Below are 24621 nucleotides of genomic sequence, written 5' to 3' on the forward strand. Positions count from 1 at the left end.
TCCATTATACCTTTGAAATCTATTTGCTACCCCTTCTCTTTAAAAGGCTGTAGAATAGATAATAGTGACAAATATGTAGACATATTCTGTCTATTTGAAAGGCCTGTCTTTGTCTATGCCAATAAATTTGGTCGCATAGTAACTGTGGCCAACTAATGTAGGTGAATTTTCAAGTTAACAAAGGTTTTCTGCCCAGTGGGGTTTTTTTTTTTTTTTCCTTAAACTTCTAAACAACCAACTAATGCTTTCTTTACAGTAAGAACAAAACTGTTCGTTGGTTTTAGCAAAATCACCAACCTCCACATTTGGTCATTGTGATATTTTAGCAGTTATTACTTTTGAGTTCTTTTTAAAAGTGTTTTACTTGGTTCATACTTTTTTTTTTTATTTTTGAGATGGAGTTTCGCTCTTGTTGCCCAGGCTGGAGTGCAATGGTGCAATCTTGGCTCACTGCAACCTCCGTCTCCCGGGTTCAAGCGATTCTCCTCCCTCAGCCTCCTGAGTAGCTGGGATTACAGGCATGTGCCACCACTCCTGGCTAATTTCTTATTTTTATTAGAGATGGGGTTTCTCCATGTTGGTTAGGCTGGTCTCAAACTCCTCACCTTAGGTGATCCGCCCTCCTTAGCCTCCCAAATTGTTGGGATTACAGGTATGAGCCACTGTGCCTGGCCAAACTTCATAATTTTTATGGAATTTTTGTGTTATATATACTTAATACTCTTGAGTTGCCGGAGGTATTTCCCTAAACTATTTGATTATCACATTTGCTTATAAACTAGGTAAGGACAGGGCCAGACGTAGTGGCTCATGCCTGTAATCCTAGTACTTTGGGAGGCTGAGGTGGGTGGATCACCTGAGGTCAGGAGTTTGAGACCAGCCTGGCCAACATGGGGAAACCTTGTCTCTACTAAAAATACAAAAATTAGCCTGGTGAGGTGTTGGGCGCCTGTTGTTCCAGCTACTCTGGAGGCCAAGACAGGAGAATGGCTTGAACCCAGGAGGCAGAGGTTGCAGTGAGCCGAGATTGCACCACTGCACTCCAGCCTGGGTGACAGAGCACTCTGCCTCAAAAAAAAAAGGTAAGGGCAGATGTAAGACTCCTGAGTAAAATGCCTAAATTAGGCACCTGCTAGGCTAGGTGTCAGGCACTGTTCTCGGTGCTGGTAGAGAATGGTTAATGGGGTGATTGGGATCCTTACTTTAGTGGCACACACATTCTGTGGAGTGGGAGATATAAGGTACACATTTAAACAAATGAAAAAAGGTTGTTTTAGGAATTTTAAAAAACTATGAATAAACCTGTTTCATTAAAGTGTTAAGGAAGGGGATCTGTGATTTAGATTGAGTGGTCAGGGAGGGCCACGCTGAGGAGATAACCTTTGAGCTAAAGAGCTGGATGATGGAAACATAAACCACGTGAATTTGTAAGGACAGAGCATTCCAGATAGGGGACAACACATGACAAAAATTCTAAGGTGGGAAACAGGGTTAGCTTCCTCAGGGAACAGCAAGATGGCCAGATCGTCCAGGCTTCGGGAATGAATAGGAGTGTGTTGTAAAATGAAACATGCTTTATAAGGTCCCCTGCTCACTCCTAGAGAGAGGAGGCTGGGCCCAGATCGTGTACGACTGTGGAAGCCATGGTAAGGTATTTAAGGGCTTTCTTCTTTTGTTTGTCTATTTTCTGCTTATGATGGGAAACTAAGTGGTAAATTGGCAATCCAAGAGGGGAGACATTTAGTAAGTATGTACTTACATAAATATTCAAGTGATAGATTAAAATTTGGGGAGTATAGGATGACTAAACTTGGTTGGAATCCTCAGGGAAGATTCTTGTTCCTGGAAAGTGACTTTTGAGCGGAGATGTAAGGAATAAGTCTGAACTCATTAGGAAACAACACAGGAAAGAGTACTCTAGGCAGAGGAATATTACAGCAGAATCTAGAAAGAGCTTAACAGCAGCATGAGGATCTGATGAAAGGCTAGCTTGGCTACCTAATTTAAACCAGGGGTTCCCAACCCTAGGGCCTTGGACTGGTACTCGTCTGTGGCCTGATAGGAAGTGGGTCGCACAGCAAGAGATGAGTAGCAGGCAAGCGAACATTAGTGCCTGAGCTTTGCCTCCTGTCAGATCAGTGGTGACATTACATTCTCATAGGAGCGTGAACCCTATTGTGAACTGCATGTGTGAGGGATCTGGGTTGTGTGCTTCTTACGAGAATCTAATGCCTGATGATCTGAGATGGAACAGTTTTATCCCGAAACCACTGCTCCCCGTTCTGTGGAAAAGTTGTCTTTCATGAAACCAGTCCCTGGTACCAAAAAGATTGGCAACCACTGGTTTAAAGAGAAGAATACCACCAAATGAGGCAACAGAGATTGGCGGTGAGTACGGGATCTTATATGTAGGATTTTAGTCATTAGTCCTCTGTAACAATGATTTTAAGGAGAGTAACTTGGTCAGCTTTACATTTAACTATATTATTTAGTTGCTACTCTGTAGAGATTACATTGCTTGGGTAAGAGGACAAGAGTATTATTAATGAAGGGAGACCAGTTAGGTGCTACAGTGTGAGATAAGATGGCAGTGACAAGTGCAGGAATGTTATCAATAGAGATTCAGAAATGAAGACAAATTAAGAAGGTGGTTATTGATTAGATTTAGGGGTAAGTAAAAGACGCATAGATGTATCTCTATATGTCAAGGACAGCCAGCAGGTCTGTGCCAGAGCAAATGGGTGGATGACAGTGTCAGTACACAGCTACACTGGTCAAGTGAAAATCACCATAGCATTTTGACATATCAAGGGGAAAATAAAAGCTTCTGTTGGATTGGTTATTTTGAAGTTACTGTTAACTTACACCTATGGTACTTACTGTGTAGCATATATATTTCAGCTCATTGAATCCTGATGACAACCCTGTGAGTTAGGTACTGCTACACCTGTTTTACACACCCCCATTTTCCAGATGAGAAAACTGGTGCAGAGAAGTTAAGTGACATACATCAAGGCAGTTTTGCTCCCTAGTTCGTGGTCTTAAACCACTAACTAAGCTTAGAAACTTACACCATTTGCATCCTGTTTTGTTATTTATCTGGATCTACCTAATGAGACATTAGTTTAGAATTTAACTGTATTGGAACTTTTCCTGGAAAGTTCACTTTTTTGCATGCATTCAAATAGCATACCTGACTATTGCTATATACCATTGATACAGGCAGTGATAATGTCCTCTTTAATTAAATAATGATTGTTTTTCCTTTCAAAGATTCTCCTTTGAAGCGGCTTGCTCATTATAATGCACTGTCATTGTTTGCAGCACATTTTGAAATAGTGCTGTTGACTTCGCTATATACAGTCAAAGGTGCCTCGTGATGTGGAGGTAAAGGCAGAGAAATGAGATGCTTCTTTTGGTAATAAGATTAAAAATCCACTAATGTAGTTATATAATCTTTGCTCTGTGAATATTGGTTATGTGGATAAGGTATTATTGAACTGTTGACTAATACTGTACCACGCCTCAGTGGACTGGCTTTCTCCTCAGAGTAGAAGGACAGTCATTGATTGCACTGAAAACAGTGGATACCGTATGTGTCCTTAGAGTGGAAACTGACACTTAGTAGACAGGCTCAAGGAGGGAGTCTCTTAGAAATTTTGATGTGGGGGAAGATAAGGTCCCCTGGAGTAACTAGTTGATACATGGGATCAAGCAGTTGGTAGAGAAGAAAGTCAGACAAGGTATGTGTCCTCTGAAGCTAGGTGTTTTTTTAAAAGAAGAACAGAAACCTAGACTTTGGAAGTTTATCTCTGCTATTTACATTTTCTGTACTTCTTCATCACTATTCAGTAAATTATGTCTGCAAAGGTTACCTTAATTTTAGTGTGTTGTGGTGAACAAAGGAAGGGTTTATATGGCTGTTTTGGGGAGCTATGTAGTCTTAAAGTGGTGGTGGCAGTAGTGTTTGGTAAGAAAGAGCTCCAGTGGGAGATGAAATTCTGAGATATAACTGCATCTCACTGACTGTTCTTTACTGAAACATTAATCCTATGCTTTGCTTTAATGAGGAGGCTGTAGTGCTTAGGTTACTGTTATTAAATTAGGGACTCATTGTAAGTATCATTTTTGGAAACTTGTTAGAACCCTAATTTTCCTCTTTAGGTGTCAGAATGAAAAATAACATGAATAATTTTTTTTTGTTTTGTTTTTTGAGACTGAGTCTCACTCTGTTGCCCAGGCTGGAGTGCAGTGGCGCGATCTCAGCTCACTGCAACCTCTGTCTCCCAGGTTCAAGCGATTCTCCTGTCTCAGCCTCCCAAGTAGCTGGGACTACAGGCACCCACTACCATGCCCAGCTAATTTTTGTATTTTTAGTAGAGACGGGGTTTCCCCATGTTGGCCAGGCTGGTCTTGAACTCCTGACCTCAGGTGATCTGCCCGCCTCGGCCTCCCAAAGTGCTGGGATTACACCTACCACACCCAGCCACATGAACAATTTTAATATACATTTTTAACGTTTGTAAAGTAGAGTAATGTTTGTAAATTTTCTAGGTGATGCTTACAGGAAAATTGGGATCTGAAACATTAGGTGAAATTGATTTTTCCCCTCTTTAGTTTTTGTGTGCATACAGTTGCAAAAGTTATTTACAGAATAAGACAGGGCTCAAAAACAGCTGCTGTTCACATTTAGCTGTTAATACTTCATTGAGATAGAGGCCATATTTAGTATTATTGTTTATCTATATGTATAATGGTGTATGAGTCCATTTTCATGCTGGTGGTAAAGACATACTTGAGACTGGGCAGTTTGCAAAAGAAAGAGGTTTAATGGACTCACAGTTCCATGTGGCTGGGGAGGTCTCACAATCATGGTGGAAGGTGAAAGGCAAATCTCACTCACATAGTGGCAGAGGAGAAGAGAGCTTGTGCAGGGAAACCTCATAAAATCATCAGATTTTGTGAGACTTACTCACTATCATGAGAACAGCACAGGAGAGACCCTCCCACATGATTCAGTTACCTCCCACTGGGTCCCTACCACAACACATGGGAATTGTGGGAGCTACAATTCAAGATGAGATTTGGATGGGGACACAGCCAACCATATCAAATGGGAAATCTTACCAGCATTCTTTGTCCTGTTACAGAGGGAGTGAGAAATCCAAAGGAACATTGTAATGATCTATAATGAGAGAAGGGGCAATTTTTTACTTGAAATTTTGCTTTAGTTGCAGTCCTTAATGAAAGTTCGTAATGTAGGGATTAAAGTAACCACTTTCTTTCTTTTTAAATTCTAGGTGAGAATTATGAAGATGATGACTTAGTAAATTCTGATGAGGTTATGAAGAAACCATGTCCAGTACAGATTGTTCTTGCTCATGAAGATGACCATAACTTTGAACTTGATGAAGAAGCTTTGGAGCAGATACTGCTACAGGAGCACATACGAGATCTTAACATAGTAGTGGTATCTGTAGCAGGAGCTTTTCGTAAAGGGAAGTCATTTCTACTGGACTTCATGCTTAGATACATGTATAACAAGGTGAATAGTCTTTTAAATTGAACCCAGTTAAAAAGAAAAAAGTACCAACCAAGCCTGTGAAAAAAATAGACAAAAACCAGCACTGTATCTTTTTTTTTTTTTTATTAATTTAAGTGGTCTCACTCTGTCACCCAGGATGGAGCGCAGTGGTGTGATCATGGCTCACTGCAACCTCAACCTCCCAATCTCAAGCAATCCTCCCACCTCAGCCTCCCGAGAAGCTAGGACTACAGGCGTGTGCCACTAAGCCCAACTCTTAAAAAAACTTTTTTTTTTTTTTTTTTTGGTTGCAATGGGGGTCTCACTTTGTTGTCCAGGCTGACAGAACTGCATTTTTAATTCTATAGAAATATAATTCTTTATAGGACTTCCTGGTCAATACAGTAATGTGAGTTTGAGCTCTTGATTCTTCATCGCCATAATTCCCTTCTGCATATACTGCATAAGGAAGCATATATTGAGCTTCTGTGTTCCAGGCATTGTAGCTCTAACCCAAGTTGTCTGAGTATATACTAGAAGTCTCTGAAGTACTATTTATCTTCTTTCCCTTTTTGTTATTTCTTCACACTTTCCTTTTGGCCACCTTTACAGTGAGTAAAGTAGATGGATAGAGACCTTTGAAAAAGTGTATCTATGTTCCTCAGACAAGTCAGTTTTCGTGACTATTACCTTTGGAGATAAAGTCCAGTTCCTTAGAGTGACTTCTACAGGCATTCATGATCTCTGAATCTCATCTCTTGCTCTTCATATGTCTAAAATCAACTCTAGTTTTTGCTGTTCCTTGAGTATGCCATGTTTTTTCTCAAATATTATGATATTCTTGTCTCATCTTTTCATAGGGGCCTTCCCTGACATCTAGGACTATATTACATCCTCTTCCTTAACTCATGGTTGTATGTTTTATTGATATTACTTTAGTTGCTTATTTTTTCTGACTACTTTAATCTCTGTCATGGGTGGGCCCTCTGTTGATCATCAAGCACCTGGCACAAGAATTGGGTCTTAGGAGATACTTACATTTTAATTGATAAATCTCTTTCCCTTCTATGCATTTTCACTTTGAGATGGTACCAGAAAATTGTTACTTACCTATCTCTACCTGACTCTTTCTCTCCTGAAAAAAAAAGGGAAAAAAAATTTTTCACTTGAAGTGGAATGTTTTTCTGATAATTGCAAGTTGGACTGAGGAAATGGGAGTTTGAAAGGGAACAGGAGAAGGAATTGGAAATTTTGCAGTGGAACACTTAGTGGAATTGCTATATAGGGAACTTGTGACATTCAGAAGCCACATGAATTATTAGAAATAACACTTTGACAGAATTATGTAATTGTCTAAACACCTGTCAGGATGATCACCTTTATGAGTTCTGTGTACATTTGTAATTGGGTGTGCATTCTCTTCGAGATAAGAAATAAGATAAACATTCTCATTTGGTTTGTATTTCCAGGAAGCTTTTCAGTAAAGTTTTTTCATGGGGATCATTTCAGGCATTCTCAAATATACCCGAGTATCAATAACATAGTTTATATTAGAGAACAATATTTTACATGTTTGGAACATTGAGAAAGATAAATCATTTTAAAGTTTTTCTCATTGATTGAGACGTGATCTCGCTCTGTCACACAGGCTGGAGTGCAGTGGTATGAACATGGCTTACTGCAGCCTCAACCTCCTCTGCTCAAGTGATCCTCCCACCTCAGCCTCCCAAGTAGCTGGTACTACAGGCATGCGCCACAATGCTTGGCTGATTTTTAAATTTTTTGTGAAGATGGGGTTCTCACTATGTTGTCCAGGCTGGTCTTGAACTTCTGGCCTCAAGTGATTCTCCCACCTCAGTCTCCCAACATGTTGGGATTACAGGTATGAGCCACCATGCTCAGCTAAAGGTTTCCCATTTAGACTTGATCTAGAATTTTACATCTGAAATAGAGAAATGTTTAAGTAGTGACATATTTTTTTAAAAACTGTACATTTAAAGATGATAAAAGATTTCTATATTTTGAGGTCCCCTTAAGTCCTTAAGTTAGCTTGTGTGTATTGTATTTATCTGTGTCTAAGCTGTTCAGTGCAAATGTATTTTGTTCCAAGTACGTCACAGACAGTAGAAAGTTAGAAGGGGAGGGAAGCTTAGATCACTTATCTAGGAATGGCATATAAGTTGCACCTCAGGTGCCATTTCTGTTTCCATCTCTGATCCATTAGTAGTGGCTGTTCAGAGTGGAGTAGCAGCCCCATTGTCATATATTTGCAATATCTGTGCAAACGGAACTCTCTTTCCTGGGGGAGTTGCAGAAACCTTGCAAAAGTTATGGTGGCTTGAGCGAGGTTGTACATCTTGTTAATGGCTTTTAAGCTGAAATATCTTTATTAGCTTTCATTTATAGTATTGCCCTATAGAATTCCTGATATAAATCACCTTATTCTGTCAATCAAAAATTGCATTTAAATGATAATCTAATTTTTGGATAATGTACCTCCACTACACTGATGATGTGGTGGGTCATGCTTTTCCTATGAGGTGAAAGTTAAGAAGGAGAAATAATGGGATAGTTGGATTTATTTTATTAACCTATATGCCTGCACAGGTGGGATGCTAGCTGAAAGAAGACTAGTGACATACTGACGGTGTAAGTTTTCAATGTTGACCTGAGTCAATGTATGTAAGTATACAGTTGACGAAAGTAGTGAGTAGTTTTACAAGAGGAGATTAAAATCTAATCAAAGACAGAATTGGTGGATATGGTTCTGGTGTGAGGGATGTTGACTTTCCCCTCCTAAATAAATGTTACACTCAAGTATTCTATACCCCGTCCCCCCCTTCTAATTCTTATTTACTTATTTAGGGGTGTGCTTTAGATAAATGTATCTTTTCCTTAAAAAGTTTTTCCCCTTGAAGTATAATTTACATGCAGAAAAGGTGTACAAATCTTAAGGGTACAGCTTGATGAAATTTTTTACGTAGGTATACACCCTTACTACCACCACCCAGATGAAAATATAGAACAACCCCCATTTTGTGTTCCTTCTCAGTTAATATCTACCCTCCCAAAGTAACTGCTGTTCTGAGCTTCTCACCACAGGTTCATTTTGCTGTTTTTGAACTTTACATGAATGAAATCATACCATAGGTATTCTGTGTTTGGCTTATTTTGTTGACATTCTAACTTTGAGATGTACCCATGTTTTTGCATTGTTTTTGTTTCCTTAATCTACTGTATGAGGGCAGGGCGCAGTGGCTCACGCCTGTAATCCCAGCACTTTGGGAGGCCAAGGTGGGTGGATCACCTGAGGTCAGGAGTCCGAGACCAGCTGGGCCAACATGATGAAACCCTGTCTCTACTAAAAATACAAAAATTAGCTGGGCGTAGTGGTGGGCACCTGTAATCCCAGTTACTTGGGAGGCTGAGGCAGGGCAATCGCTTGAACCTGGGAGGCGGAGGTTGCAGTGAGCCGAGATTGCGCCAACACATTCTAGCCTGGGCAACAAGCGTGAAACTCTGTCTCAAAAATAAACAAAAATAAAATTAAATATTCTGCTGTATGATTGTGCCAGATTTTACTTATCCATTTAACTGTTGATGGGGTTTTGCTTTGATATTACGATTTTTAGTCAACTGATTTTTTTTTTTTTTGAGATGGAGTTTCGCTCTTGCTGCCCAGGCTGGAGTGCAATGGCACAATCTTGGCTCACTGCAACCTCCGCCTCCTAGGTTCAAGCGGTTCTCCTGCTTCAGCCTCCCAAGTAGCTGGGATTACAGACATGTGCCACCATGCCCAGCTAATTTTGTATTTTTAGTAGAGATAGGGTTTGTCCATGTTGGTCAGGCTGGTCTCGAACTCCCAACCTCAGGTGATCCACCCCCCTGGGCCTCCCAAAGTGCTGGGATTACGGACGTGAGCCACCATGCCCAGACTGATTTTTCTTAAAGGTTTTTTTTTTTTCCTCCCCATTTGTAACACAATATTAGAGGTCATATATTTTTTAAGTTTTCAAACACATTTTTTTGTATTGAAATACAACAAAGAGAGCATGTATACCTGTACCCTTTACCTAGTTTCCTCTAATGTTATCATTAGTGTGATACATTTGCAAAACTAAGAAACCAATATTGGTACAGTACTGTTAACTAAACCCCAGACTTCATTCAGGCTTCTGCAGTTTTTCCATTGGTGCTCATCTTTCTATTACAGGATCTAATATAGAATACGATTCCTAGATTTAGCTCTCATGTCTCCTTAGTTTCTTCTGGTCTGTGAGAGTTTATCAGCCTTTCCTTTTTTTCATGATCTTGACTTTGACATTTTTTCTTTTTTTTCTTTTCTTTTTTTTTTTTTTAATTTTTATTTTAATTTTATTTATTTTTTTGAGACGGAGTCTTGCTCTATCGCCCAGGCTGGAGTGCAGTGGCCGGATCTCAGCTCACTGCAAGCTCCGCCTCCTGGGTTCACGCTGTTCTCCTGCCTCAGCCTCCCGAGTAGCTGGGACTACAGGTGCCCACCACCTCGCCCGGCTAGTTTTTTGTATTTTTTAGTAGAGACAGGGTTTCACCGTGTTAGCCAGGATGGTCTCGATCTCCTGACCTCGTGATCCGCCCATCTCGGCCTCCCAAAGTGCTGGGATTACAGGCGTGAGCCACCGCGCCCGGCCTTTTTTTTTGTTTTTTGTTTTTAATTGAGACGTAGTTTTGCTCTTGTTGCCCAGGCTGGAGTGCAATGGCGCAATCTCGGCTCACCGCAACCTCCGCCTCCTGGGTTCAAGCAATTATCTCTCCTCAGCCTCCCAAGTAGCTGGGATTACAGGTGGCTGCCACCACACCCAGCTAATTTTTGTATTTTCAGTAGAGATGGGGTTTCACCATGTTGGCCAGGCTGGTCTCAAACTCCTGACCTCAGGTGATCTGCCCGCCTTGGCCTCCCAAAGTACTGGGATTACAGGCAGGAGCCTGGCGATCTTGACTATTTCGAGGAGTACTGGTAAGGTATTTTGAAGAATGTTCCTCAATTTAAGTTTGTCTTACATTTCTGTCATGGTTAGACTGAGGTGATGGGATTTTGGAAAGAATACTACTGAGGTCAAATACCCTTCTCATCACATTGTATCTGGGGGTGCGTATAGTCATGTGATACTGCTAGGAATGTTACTCTTCATCCCTTGGTTAAGCTTGTGTTTGCCAGGTTTCACCACTGCAGACTTGCTATTTTTTAGTCATTCCACCCCAACCTCAAAGAATAGGGAAGGAGGAGGATTAAGCTCTACCCTCTGATAGGAGGAAGGCATCTAAATATATTATTTAGGATTCTTCTGTTGGGAAGAGTTGTATCTTCTCCCTGTTTATTTATTTATTTATTCAATCCTTTATATCAGTGTGGGCTCATTTATACTTGAGTTATAATCCACACTGTTTACTTTAAAAAAAAAAAATTAACTTTTATTTTAGATTCAGGGTCTATGTGTGCAGGTTTGTTACTAGGGTATGCTTCCTAATGCTGATGTTTGGGGTACGAATGATCTTGTCACCCAGGTATTGAGCATAGTACCCAACGGTTTTTCAACCCTTGACCCCTCCCTCCCTCTCTCCTCTAGTACTGCCCATTATCTGTTGTTGCCGTCTTTGTGTCCATAAGTACCCTTATTTGGCTTCTACTTTTAAGTAAAATCATGTGGTATTTGGTTTTCTGTTCCTGCATTAATTTGTTTAGGATAATGGTCTCCAGCTGTATCCATGTTGCTGCGAAGAACATGATTTCATTCTTTTTCATGGCTGCATAATTTTAGTTAAACCCTTTCAAAGTGAAATAGATTATTCCAGTGTCAGTAGGAACTGTTAGAAAAATGCTGATTAGATTGTCACATCTGGCTGTTGTAAAAATAGTTTGAATTCTAGGAATCAGTTTACAGCGGTCAAAACTTAATTTAGTAGAATTACATACATGAAACTAAACACAGTGCTTGTGATATTGATGCTAAGTAATGATGATAGCTATTACTGAATTCTCTTAGATAAGGATTCTTAATTCTCTATAGAGTTGCTTCTACTTTTATACCATTTCCTGTTTTTTCTGTTTTTTAAAACTTTATTATGAAGAATTTTATTAATAAACACATGTAAAAGTAGACAGTAATATAATAAATGCCCATATCCTAAACAATTTTCACTTACCAATTCCAATCTCATTTCATCTATAACTCACTCTACACCTGATGTATTATTTTGAAGTAAATCCCAGACATCATTTAATTTATAAATATTTCAGTATGTTTCTTAAAAATAAGAAATTTTTGGAAGATTACAACAATTATCATAAAAATAATTTCTTAACATTATAAAATGTCTTATAAGTGTTCACTTTTCAAGTTGCCTTAACTGCTTTTGTATTTTTTTTTGTTTGTTTGTTTGTTTTGAGACAGAATCTTTCTCTGTCTCCCAGGTTGGAGTGCAGCGGCGTGATCTCAACTCATTGCAACCTCTGTCTCGTGGGTTCAAGCGATTCTCCTGCCTCAGCCTCCAAAGTAGCTGGGATTACAGGTGTGCACCACAACGCCTGGCTAATTTTTGTATTTTTAGTAGACATAGGAGTTTCACCATGTTGGTCAGGCTGATATCGGAACTCCTGACTTATAGTGATCCTCCCGCCTCAGCCTCTCAAAGTGCTGGGATTACAGGTGTGAGCCACCGTGCCTGGCCACCTCAACTGCTTTTTTTTTTTTTTTTTTTTTAATAGTTTGAATCCAGCCAGCTGAGGTCCACATTGTGATTGGTTGTCTTTAAAGTGTTTTTAATGCATTTTAGGTTTCCCTTCCTCCCTCTCTCTTTCTTGGCAGTTTATTGTTGAAGATACTGATGTTGGTTATAGGGTTTCCCACTCTGGATTTGTTGATTGCATCCCATTGTTGTAGTTTTACATGTTCTGTGTTCTGTGAATCTTCTGTAAGTTGTTAGTTGAATCTAGAGACTTCATCAGACTCAGGTTTGACACTCTTTTGGCAAGAGTACTTCATAGATGATGATGTGTTCTTCCATTAAGAAGCACATACTACTTTATGATGTAACGTTTTTTGAATCTGAATTCTAGGTATTTTGATTACTAAGCATTTAACAGGCATTATCTTACTTAGTATTCAGAAATAACCCTGTGCAGTGATAGTGATAATTGTATTTCAACTTGGTAGTTGAAGAAATGAGACTCTAAGTGGCAAGGCTTAAATTCCAGACTAGGCAGTTTGATGCCAAAGCCGTTATTCTAAAAACTGTTACGTAAAATTATGTTTGGTCATTTTCTCATATATCTACAATATGTAAAGTACAGGTTACTTTATAGGATATACCTACATTAAATTATTCTTTTGTAAATATTTACTTTTATTTACTTCAGAGTTGAACTAGACTGATGGGAGGATATGTGTGAATACAAATGTAAATTTCTTGCTATCCACTGGTATCTAAGCTTAGTAAATAAAGGATCCTTGCTCTATTTGCTACACAAGACTTTTAACTCCATCCACAGCATATTTGCTAATGGTGCTTTTAAAAAACTGTCCTTTATGTTTTTATTCTTTGCTATTTAAAGAGCTGCTCCCCAAACTGTTGCCAGAGACCAGGAGTAAAAAACTATCTTTAAGAATCCATACGCACTGCTACATATAACTGGCCACAAGCACAAGTATCTCAGAATGAGCCCTATGAGATGTTGAACTTGATTTTACTTTCTTCTTTAAGGATAACAGTGTCTGAGATTTCATGAGACATGTGCGAAACGTGAAGAAAAGCTTTGTTTTATGTTCTTTCTCAAGAATGAAATGTATTTGGAGAAGGAACAATATTTTAAAATGCTTCTTCCTTGGGTTATTTATTTATTTATTTAGAAACGGAGTCTTGCTCTGTTGCCCAGGCTGGAGTGCAGTGGCGCCATCTCTGCTCCCTGCAAGCTCCGCCTCCCAGGTTCACGCCATTCTCCTGCTTCAGCCTCCCGGGTAGCTGGGACTGCAGGCACCCGCCACCACGCCTGGCTGGTTTTTTTGTGTTTTTAGTAGAGACGGGGTTTCACCGTGTTAGCCAGGATGGTCTCGATCTCCTGACCTTGTGATCCGTCTGCCTTGGCCTCCCAAAGTGCTGGGATTACGGATTACAGGCATGAGCCACTGTGCCCGGCCTATTATTTATTTTTTATTGGGTGTAACTTATATACATAAAGTGTATAAACTTTAATATAGCCAGTGAATTTTTATATACATATGCTATTGTAACCACTGTCTCTCAGATCAGGAGAGAGAGCATTTCCTGTATTCTAGGAGGCTCTCTATTCCCCTTCCCAGTTAGTGCTATCTCCAGCTCTCAAGGGCCACTTTTGTTCTGACTTGTATTAATGTAGATTAGTTTTGCCTACTTCACATAAATGTAATCATAGAGTATGTACTCCTGTGTCTGGTTTCTTTCACTAAGCATTAAGACTGGTGTATGCACGTTGTTACATGTGTCAAAAATATGTTGTATGTTATTTTTATTGCTGAGTGATATTTCATTGGATGAATATATCGTAATTTACCCTTTCTACTTATAGACATATGGGTTTTTAGTTTTTGTCTGTTATGAATAAAACTGCTAATGAACGTTCTTGTACAAGTCTTGGTGATGTAAGCAGTAAATTCTGTTGGGTTTATACCCAGGAGTAGAATTGCTGGGTCATGGGAAAATACCCATTTAATTTTAGTAGGGATTGCCAAAGTTTTTTCCAAAGTGGTTTCACTAATTTTACTTCCACCAGCATTGTGAGAGACTTAGAGTTGCAGTATATCTTGTAAACAGTATTGTCAATCTTTTTAATGTTAGCTATTCTGATGTGTATTTTGTTGATTTAAAATTATCTATATACAGCTGTATACAAGTTCATTTGCTCATAAAACTGCCAGATTTAATGTAGAAGTTTAGCTTATTCATTTAATTATTACTTTAACTGAATTCACTTTTGAATATTTATTATAAGTGAAACTATAGAACTTATGTAACAAAATGTTGAAAATTTGAATTTTGTATTATTTTTGCCAATATGAGAAGCAGGCAAACTTTGACCAAAATTTTAAGAATCAATAAGGAAATTAAAATTGTGGGATGATGATGATGATGATGATGATGATGATGATGATTTTTATTTTTACCTGAAAATAAGATAAGGGGATTGGGCTGGGCTCGGTGGCTCATGCCTGCAATCTCAGCACTTTGGGAGGCTGAGGCGAGTCAACTGCTTGAGGCCAGGAGTTCAAGACCAGCCTGGCCAACATGGTGAAACACTGTCTCTACCAAAAACAAAAAAATTAGCTGGGGGTGGTGGTGGGCACCTGTAATCTCAGCTACTCAGGAGGCTGAGGCAGGAGAATCTCTTGAACCTCAAAGGCAGAGGTTGCAGTGAGCTGAGACCGTGCCACTACATTCCAGCCTGGGTGACAGAGTGAGACTCTCAAAAGAAAAAAAAAAGAAAAAAAAAGATAAGGGGATTGGATATAGAGGTTATGTGGACTATTTTCCCCTTAGCATATTGGGGTCCCTGGTACTAAGACTTGGATTTTAGAATCAAAACTAATTTTTAATTTTTCCATATGCAGGTTTCAAATTGGATTAGATTTCACTTCGAAAAACTTCATCAAATGTTGCCAAAGGTAGAGGAATCAGAAATAAACGAGATGGAAAGAAGTGTTTACAATATTGTTTGAAGTCTTTATTGCAGTGTTTTAGGAGAGATTTTCTTGGTTACATTCCTGAACCTGTTGCCTGAAAATACTCTGTCCTTTGCAACTTTTAGCCCCAAATGTATGTACTGCCTCTTTTGCAGTATCATAAATATTATGGCCCTCCCTTCATCACATATTTCCATTTTGGATTTGAGAGAACATAAATTATAGATCTTTTTTCATTCCAAAGTCTTTGTTCCAGTAGGTTACATTAACTGTTTCTAAAGTAATTTGTTTTATTTAGGCTATTTATTGAAAAATACTTCAAGCAACAAACCGTTAAACACTGACTACTCAAACACCAAATTTAGAACATTTAGGGAGTTAAGCCATCTTGTATAATGTAAGTTCCTTTTATGTTAATATTAACTGTTTTTGGAGGAGACTCTTTTTTTTTTTTTTTTGAGTTGGAGTCTTGCTATGTCGTCCAAGTTGGAGTGCAGTGGTACAGTCTTGGCTCACTGCAAGCTCCGCCTCCCAGGTTCGTGCCATTCTCCTGCCTCAGCCTCCCAAGTAGCTGGGACTACCGGTGTCCGCCACCATGGCCGGCTAATTTTCTTTGTATTTTTAGTAGAGACGGATTTCACCATGTTAGCCAGAATGGTCTCAATCTCCTGACCTCGTAATCCGCCTGCCTCTGCCTCCCAAAGTGCTGGGATTACAGGTGTGAGCCACCATGCGTAGCTGAGACTTTTTTTTAAGGTAATTAACTCCCTACCTCCTTCCCTCACTCTGCCAGGACAGTTTTGCTTTTCAGCTTGTAAATTTTTTAAAAAATTATTATTTGTTTAAAGATGTGGTCTCAGTCTGTTGCCCAGGCTGGAGTGCAGTGGCATAATCACAGCTCACTTGAGCCTCGAACTCCTGGGCTCAGGTGATCAACCCTGAAGCACCTTACTCTTTAGCCCAGCTTGGTCTTGAACTCCTGGGCTCAAGCAGTCCCTATTTTGGCTTCCCCAAAGTGCTCTAATTGTAGGTGTAAGCCAGTGTGCGTGGCCCAGCTTATGCATTTTAGTTGAGAATTCCTTTTTCTTGTGAGACTGGGTCTCACTCTATTGCCCAGGCTGTCCTTGAACTCCTGGTCTCAAGCAGTCCTCCTGCCTCAGCCTCCCAAGTAGCTGGGACTATAAGACATGCACCGTTGAGCCTGGCTTCAGAATTTCTTTCCTTTAATGGGATACATTTTCTATGGATTGGAGAATGTATACCATAATTCTTTCATCCAGAAGCAAGTTCAAGCCATAAGATTTATGTCACATTGCACTAATACATGGACAGTTAACAGAAACTTCAGTGGGCCATTCGTTCTCCCCTAGACTCTGGTAGTGTTATAGAAATGGGTTTCATGTGACTAGGAGTCTTTGTTGAACTTGTACACTAAGGGTATTTGATTTTTTTGTTTTTCCTTTTTTTTTTTTTTTTTTTTATATTTTTTAGTAGAGACGGGGTTTCACCATATTAGCCAGGATGGTCTCGATCTCCTGACCTCGTGTTCCGCCCGTCTCGGCCTCCCAAAGTGCTGTTTTTCCTTTTAACAGTGTTATTGAGATATAATTCACTTACCATATAAGTCATTCACTTAAAGTGTGCAGTTCAGTGGTTTTTAGTATGTTCACAGAGTTGTGCAACTATTACCACAATTTAAAAATGTTTCCATTGGCAGAGCATGGTGGCTCATGTCTGTAATCCCAGCACTCTGGGAGGCTGAGGTGGGAGGATTGCTTGAGCCCAGAGTTTGAGACCAGTCTGAGCAACATAGGGAGACTCCATCTCTACAAAAAATTAAAAGATTAGCCGAGCATGGTGTTGTATATCTGTAGTTCCAGCTACTCAGGAGGCTAAGGCAGGAGGATGGCTTGAGTCCAGGAGGTTGAGGTTACAGTGAGCCCTGATTGTGCTACTGTACTCCAGCCTGGGAGAGAGAGCAAGACGCAGCCTCAAAAAGAAACAAAGTTTCCATTATCTCAAAATGAATTCCGGTAACAGCCCTTTAGCTGATCCTTTCTCCAAACCCTCAACCTAAAGGAACCACTAATCTATTTTGTATCTCTATGGATTTGTCTATCCTGGACATTCATGTAAGTGGAATCTTAAAAAATGTGGTCTTTTGTGACTGGCTTCACTTAGCATAATATTTTCAGGGTTCATCCATATTATATTATGTATCAGTACTTCTTTTTATGGCTGAATAATATTCTCTCGTATGGATATACCACATTTTATTTATCCATTCGTCAGTTAATGGACATTTGGTTTGTTTGCGACTTTATGACTATTAGGAGTAATGCTATAAATCATACTAATATATAATATGTTAATTACATAAAATATATGTGTATATGTTATAATAATATGAAAGATGGTTCTTTCATTTTTTGGTTGGTTGTCCCAGCACCATTTTTGGAAAGACTGTTTAACACTTTATTGAATGCTCTTGGTACCTTGTTGAAAACCAGTTGATTATAGACATGAATTTATTTCTTGACTCTCAGTTCTATTCCATGATCTATATATGTGTTCTTTTTTATGGAGTCTTGCTCTGTTGTCCAGGCTGAAGTGCAGTGGTGCTATCTTGGCTCACTGCAACAACCTCCGTCTCCTGGGTTCAAGCGGTTCTCCTGCCTCAGCCTTCCAAGTAGCTGGGACTACAGGCATGTGCCACCACACCCAGCTGATTTTTTTTTTGAAACAGAGTCTCGCTCTGTTGTCAGGTTGGAGTGCAGTGGCTCGAGCTCAGCTCACTGCAACCTCCGCCTCCCGGGTTCAAGCGATTCTCCTGCCTCAGCCTTCTGAGTAGCTGGGACTGTAGGCACGCACTACCACGCCCAACTACTTTTTGTATTTTTAGTAGAGATGGAGTTTCACCATGTTGGCCGGGAAGGTCTCGATCTCTCGACCTTGTGATATGCCTGCCTTGGCCTCCCAAAGTCCTGGAATTACAGGCGTGAGCCACCGCACCTGGCCAGTTTTTTTGTATATTAGTAGAGACATGGTTTCACCGTGTTGCCCAGGCTTGTCTTGAACTCCTGCGCTCAGGCAGTCTGCCTGCCTCGGCCTCTCAAAGTGCTAGGGTTACAGGCGTGAGCCACCACGCCAGGCCATGTCTTGTTCTTATACTGGTACCACACTGTCTTCATTACTGTTGCTTTGTAGTAAATTTTGAAATGAGGAATTGAGTCCCATTTTGTTCTTTTTCAAGATTGTTTGGCTATTTGGGGTTCTTTGCAATCCCATATGAATTTTAGAGTTAGCTTCTCAGTTTCTACAGGAAGTTAGCTGGGATTCTATTGGCGATTGATTGAATCTGAAAGATCAGTTTGGGAAATATTACTGTGTTAGCAATATTAAGTCTAACAGTCCATAAATATGGGATGTTATCTTTTTAATTTCAAAAATGTTTTTTATAGTTTTTGAGTATAAGTTTTGCACTTCAATTTATTCCTTTTGTTGATGTTTCTATGAATGGAATTGCTTTCTTAATTTTGTTTTTGAATTGTTCATGCAAGTTTATAGTTCATATACTTGACTTGCATATTCATCTTGTATCCTTGAAACAAATCCTGAATTTGTTTATTAGTTCCAATAATTTTTTTTAGCGAATTCCTTAGAGTTTTCTATATACAAGATCATGTCATCTGCAAATGATGATTGTTTTACTTCTTTCTTTCTAATCTGGGAAACTTTTTTTTCTGTGTCTTGGCTAATGGTCCCAGCTAGAACCTCCAGTAGTATTGAGTACAAGTGATAAATAGTGAATATCCTTGTCTGTTTTCTAACCTAGTTTCTGGAAAGCATCTAGTTTCTCACTGCTATGTTAGCTGTAGGATTTTTTGTAGTTTGTTTTTTTTTTTTTTTAATTGAAGTTTCTCTTTATTCCTAGTGTGCTGGGAGTTTTTTGTTTTTTGTTTTTTTTTAAGTCCTGAATGAGTGTTAGATTTTGTCAAATAGTTTTCCTGTGTTTATTGATATATGTGTTTTTCTTTTTTTTCTTTTCTTTTTTGAGACAGTCTTGTTCTGTCGCCTAGGCTAGAGTGCAGTGACACGATCTTGGCTCACTGCAGCCTCTGCCTCCCGGGTTTAAGCAATTCTACTGCCTCAGCCTCCACAGTAGCTGGGATTACAGGCGTGCGCCACCATGCCTGGCTAATTTTTGTATTTTTGGTAGAGATAGGGTGTCGTCATGTTGGCCAGCCTGGTCTCGAACTCCTGACCTCAGATATTCTGGCTGCCTTGGCCTCCCAAAGTGTTGAGATTACAGGCGTGAGACACCGTGCCCAGCTGATTTTTTTTTTTTTAGACTATTGTTATGATGGATTACATTTATTGACTTTGAGTTGTTGAGCCAGCCTTGCATTCCTGGAATAAATCCCACTTGATCATGGTGTGTAATTCTTTTTATACATTGTAGATTTGATTTGCTAATATTTTGTCAGGGATTTTCACATCTATGTTCATGGTATGTACTGGTCTGCAGTTTTCCTTTATTTGTAGTATCTTTGTCTGGTTTTGATGTTAGGGTAATACTTTGAATTAATTAGGAAGTATTCCCTCTGCTTATTTTCTGAAAGAATTTGTAGAGAACTGGTACCATTTCTTCCTTAAATGCTTGGTAGAGTTTTCCAGTGAAGTCAGTTGGGCTTTGTAAATCCTTCTTTTGGAAGGTTATTTATTGGTCATCTTATTTTATTTTATTTTATTTGAGATGGAGTCTTGCCTATCACCCAGGCTGGAGTGCAGTGGTGTGATCTCGGCTCACTGTAGCTTCTGCCTCTCGAGTTCCAGCGATTCTCCTGCTTCAGCCTCCTGAGTAGCTGGGATTATAGGCTCCCGCCACCATGCCTGGCTAATTTTTGTATTTTTAGTAGAGATGGGGGTTTCACCATGTTGGCCAGGCTGGTCTTAAACTCCTGACCTCAGGTGATCCACCCCCTCAGCCTCCCAAAGTGCTGGGATTACAGGTGTGAGCCACTGCACCTGGCCTTTTTTTTTTTTTTTTTTTTTTTTAAATAGATGATCTAGTTCTCCTTGTGTGAGTTTGGTAGTTTGTTTCTTTCCAAGAATTGCTCCATTTCAACTAAGTTACTAAATTTGTGGGCATAGAATTCTTAGTATTCTTTTTTTTTAATGTTCATGGAATTAGTGATGATGATTCTTCTTTGATTTCTGATATTAGTTTGTCTTCTCTTTTTTTTCCCCCTCTCTCTCTTCAATCAATTATATTGATCTTTTTGAAGGACCAGTTTTTGGTTTCATTGATTTGTTTTTTCTGTTGTGATTTTCTGTTTTCTTGTTTCAGTTTCATTGGTTCTTGCTCTGATTTTATTCATCTTACTTTCGGTTTATATTGGTCTTTCTTTTCCAGTTACGTGAGGTGGCAGCTTAGAGTATTGGTTTTAGAACTTTTTTTCTTTCCTCCTCTATGCCTCTAATGCTATAAATTTCTCCTCTAATCACGGTTTTTTCTTTCCTACTGTATGCATCTAATGCTACAAATCTCCTCTAATCATGGAAATTTTAATAGGTTTTATTTTCATTTTCATTTAGTTCAATGTATTTTAAAATTTCTGTTGAGATTTCCTTGATTCCTGTATTATTTTGAGGTGAGTTGTTTTAAACTCCAACTATTTGGGGAGTTTTCCAGCTGTGTTTCTGCTATTGATTTCTATTAATAGTTCAATTCTGTTGTGGTATGAGAGCATACTTTGTATTATCTATACCTTTAAATTTTTAAAGGTGTATTTTAAGGCTCAGGATATCGTCTACCTTGGTGAATGTTCTTAGTTTGAGAAGAGTATGTATTGTGCTGTTGTTGAATGAAGTGTTCTGTAATGTCAGTTAGATCCATTTGATTGCTGATTCTGTTCAGCTCAACTGTGTTACTGGTCTTCTACTTGCTGGGTATATCAGCTACCTATAAAGAGGTGTGAGGTCTCCCAGTTTAATAGTGGATTTGTCTATTACTCTTTGGAGTTCAATTTTTGCTTCACGTATTTTGGTGTAATTCAGCTCTAACCTTTGTTCAGAAGTCATTTTTCTCTTAGTTTGAAAACTGCTTTTTCTGTAATTAACATAGCTATTCTAGCTTTCTTTTGATTAGTGTTGGCATGGTATATCTTTCCCATACCTTTACTTTTAACCCGTGTCTTTGTAAAGTGGGGTTTTTAAAATGGATAGCATGTGGTTGGCTCTATTTTTTTTTTTTTTTTTTTTTTTTTTTTTTTTTTTTTTTTTTTTTTGAGACGGAGTCTCGCTCTGTAGCCCAGGCTGGAGTGCAGTGGCCGGATCTCAGCTCACTGCAAGCTCCGCCTCCCGGGTTTACGCCATTCTCCTGCCTCAGCCTCCCCAGTAGCTGGGACTACAGGCGCCCGCCAACTCGCCCGGCTAGTTTTTTGTATTTTTAGTAGAGACGGGGTTTCGCCGTGTTAGCTAGGTTGGTCTCGATCTCCTGACCTCGCGATCCACCCGTCTCGGCCTCCCAAAGTGCTGGGATTACAGGCTTGAGCCACCGCGCCCGGCCGGTTGGCTCTATTTTTTGAAAACCCACTGTGACAATTTCTGTTTTTGAGACAGAATCTTACTCTGTCACCCAGGCTGGAATGCAGTGGTGCAGTCTTGGCTCACTGCAACCTCTGCCTCCCTGGTTCAAATTGCCTTAGCCTCCTGAATAGCTGGGATTACAGGCACCTGCCACCATGCCCGGCTAAGTTTTGTATTTTTAGTAGAGACAAGGTTTCCCCGTGTTGACTAGACTGATCTCGAACTCCTGACCTCAGGTGATCCACCTGCCTCGGCCTTCCAAAGTGCTGGGATTAGAGACATGAGCCACTGTGCCCAGCTGACAATTTCTTTTACTTGGTATATTTAAGTCATTCAGATGTAAAGTGATTGTTGATATAATTGGATTCATAGCTGCCATGCGTGTAATTGTTTCTGGTGTTTGTGTGTGTACTTTTTTTTTCTTTTTTATCTTCCCCTTTTTTTCTGCCTTCTCCAATTTTAGTTGAACATTTAACTTGATTGCATTGCAATATACATTTACAACTAAGCTAAGTGCACTTTCAGGTATTATACTGCTTCATGGATAGTGCAGTTACCTTAGCATAGTCCCAGTTCCTCCCTCCTGTCTTTTATACATTGCTGTCATTTGTTTCCCTGATCTATATACTATAACCATCTAGAAGATTTTATTTTACCTTTTTATCCTTCTCTGACATTCTTTCTCTCTTTATGTAGATTTGAGTTTCTCACCTATATCATTTTCCTTTTTGCTAATGTATTGGCGACAACCTTCCTCAGTTTTTGGCTAAGAAAGTCTTTACTTCTTTTGTAGGATAACTTTACTGGATACAGAATTTTAGTTTGGAGGCTTTTTTTTCCCCCCAGCTCTATAAACATTTTACCCTATTTCCTTCCTGCTTGCATGATTTTTGTTTTGTTTTGTTTTTTGAGATGGAACCTCACTCTGTCACCCACTCTGGGGTGGAGTGGCGTGATCTTGGCTCACTACAAGCTCTACCTTCCAGGCGCAAGTGATTCTCCTGCCTCAGCTTCCCAAGTAGCTGAGACTACAGGTGCGGGCCACCACGCCTGGCTAATTTTTGTATTTTTAGTAGAGATGAGGGTTTTGTCATATTGACCCAGGGTGGTCTTGAACTCCAGACCTCAAGTAGTCGCCTGCCTCTGCCTCCCAAAGTGCTGGAATTACAGGCATGAGCCACCACACCCAGCTGCTTGCATGATTTGTAATGGGAAGTCCAGTGTAATTCTTACTTTGTTCCTCTATAGGTAAAGTGTTTTGTTCCTGACTTCTTTCAAGATTTTTCTCTTTGTGTTACTTTGCAGCTAGGCCCGTGACATACCTAGTAGAGATTTTTTGGTATATATCCTGCCTGGTATTGGCGACATAAATAACTTTCTGTCTAACTAAGTCTGTTCACGTTGTTGGGCAGCCATTGCCACCATCCATCTCCAGAACTTCATTCCCCAACTGAAGCTCTGTGCCCGTTAAACACTAACTCCCCATTTCGCTCCCCCATCCCTTGGCATCCACCATGCTGCTTTTTGTCCCTGTGAATTTGACTAAGCACCTCATATGAGTGGAATCATAGAATATTTGTCCTTTTGTGTGTGGCCTATTTTGTTTAGCATAGTGTCTTCAAGGTCAAAGACACCTTTTAAACACCTCTCTTCTTCCTGGATCAATTTCCTATTTTATAATTCTGAAATATATCCAACTCTGGTTCTGATGTTTGCCTTGTCTTTTCAGTCTATTTTTTCTTGCCTTTTGACATGGCTTGTAATTTTTTGCTGAAAGCCAGACATGGAGTATCAGGTAATAAAGACTGAAGATTTGGCCTTTTATTATGAGATTATATGTTAATCTAGTTAGGAGATGGGCTATGTTTAATGTGTTTTGTAGCTGCAGATCCTAGAGGTTTCAGTTTCTCCCTGCTCTCCCATTGTCTTTGGGATTTCCCAAGAAATTTTATTGAATTTACTGAACTCTGTGTCTTGCAACTTTTTTATTTGTAATCCACTGTCATTATATTGGAGCATTGTTGATGAGGTGGTAACGTGTAGGAGAGCAGAAGCATCATATGTCATATGTCACCTTATGGTTAAATCTTAGTTTTATTTTTATTCTTTTTGAGACAGAGTCTCCTTATGTTGCCCAGACTGGTCTCGAACTCCTGAGCTTAGTCTCCTGAATAGCTGAGACTACAGACACACCACTGCACCTGGCTCCTTAGTTTTTTAGTGGGCCTGAGTCCTGGTCTATGACTCTTTTCTTTTTAAAAAAAAAAAACTAGACAGGAAGCCTAGATGGGGCTGGAGTTGGCTGATTGCTCCTCCCTAGGGTCAGATAAAGCTCTGGTAAGGTAGTTTTCTCAGGAGGGCAGGCTTTTGTTGTGGGGACTGCTGTGTGTGTGTGTGTGTGTGTGTGTGTGTGTGTGTGTGTATGTAGATTAGATAGATAGAGATAGATAGATAGACAGATAGATAGATAGATAGATAGACAGACAGACAGACAGACAGACAGATAGTGGTTACTTTCCCAGGGTTACTTCCCCTTCCTTGTCAGTCATGAGGGAAACTTTCTTCCGTTATTACTTTGAGAACTTTGTGGAGTTCTTTGAGATAATATTCAGGAAAGTGTGGGATTTGCTAAGACTCTAGGGTTTTTAATGCTTAAACTAGTTCACTCTCAGCTTCTGACAATTCATTCAAATTGTCATTTAAGTGTTCCTACCAGTTGCTGCAGCAGTTGCTGGTAAGCTGACCTCAGCTCATGATCCTTTGTGTTAGTTTGTCTGTCATGATTTTGTAGGGGTGGTTTGACTTGTGATCTCA

General features: G+C 39.6%; 1 protein-coding gene across 7 annotated transcripts in view; it reads left to right on the forward strand.

Annotated features, from left to right (window-relative positions):
- The window catches only part of ATL2 (atlastin GTPase 2), a 79698-nt gene that overhangs the window by 25917 nt on the left and 29160 nt on the right, over positions 1–24621 (forward strand). For 5 of the 7 annotated variants that reach the window (XM_033175988.1, XM_033175989.1, XM_033175994.1 and 2 more), the window contains exon 2: positions 5301–5545. The exons of the other annotated variants lie outside the window; for them this stretch is intronic. In XM_033175988.1, coding sequence (XP_033031879.1) covers positions 5301–5545 — 245 coding nt within the window. The remainder of the gene's footprint in view (positions 1–5300; positions 5546–24621) is intronic. 7 annotated transcript variants of the gene reach the window in all.

The sequence above is a fragment of the Trachypithecus francoisi genome, unplaced genomic scaffold (genome assembly GCF_009764315.1).
Source record: "Trachypithecus francoisi isolate TF-2019V2 unplaced genomic scaffold, Tfra_2.0 Lachesis_group17, whole genome shotgun sequence".
NCBI classification, from domain to species: domain Eukaryota; kingdom Metazoa; phylum Chordata; class Mammalia; order Primates; family Cercopithecidae; genus Trachypithecus; species Trachypithecus francoisi.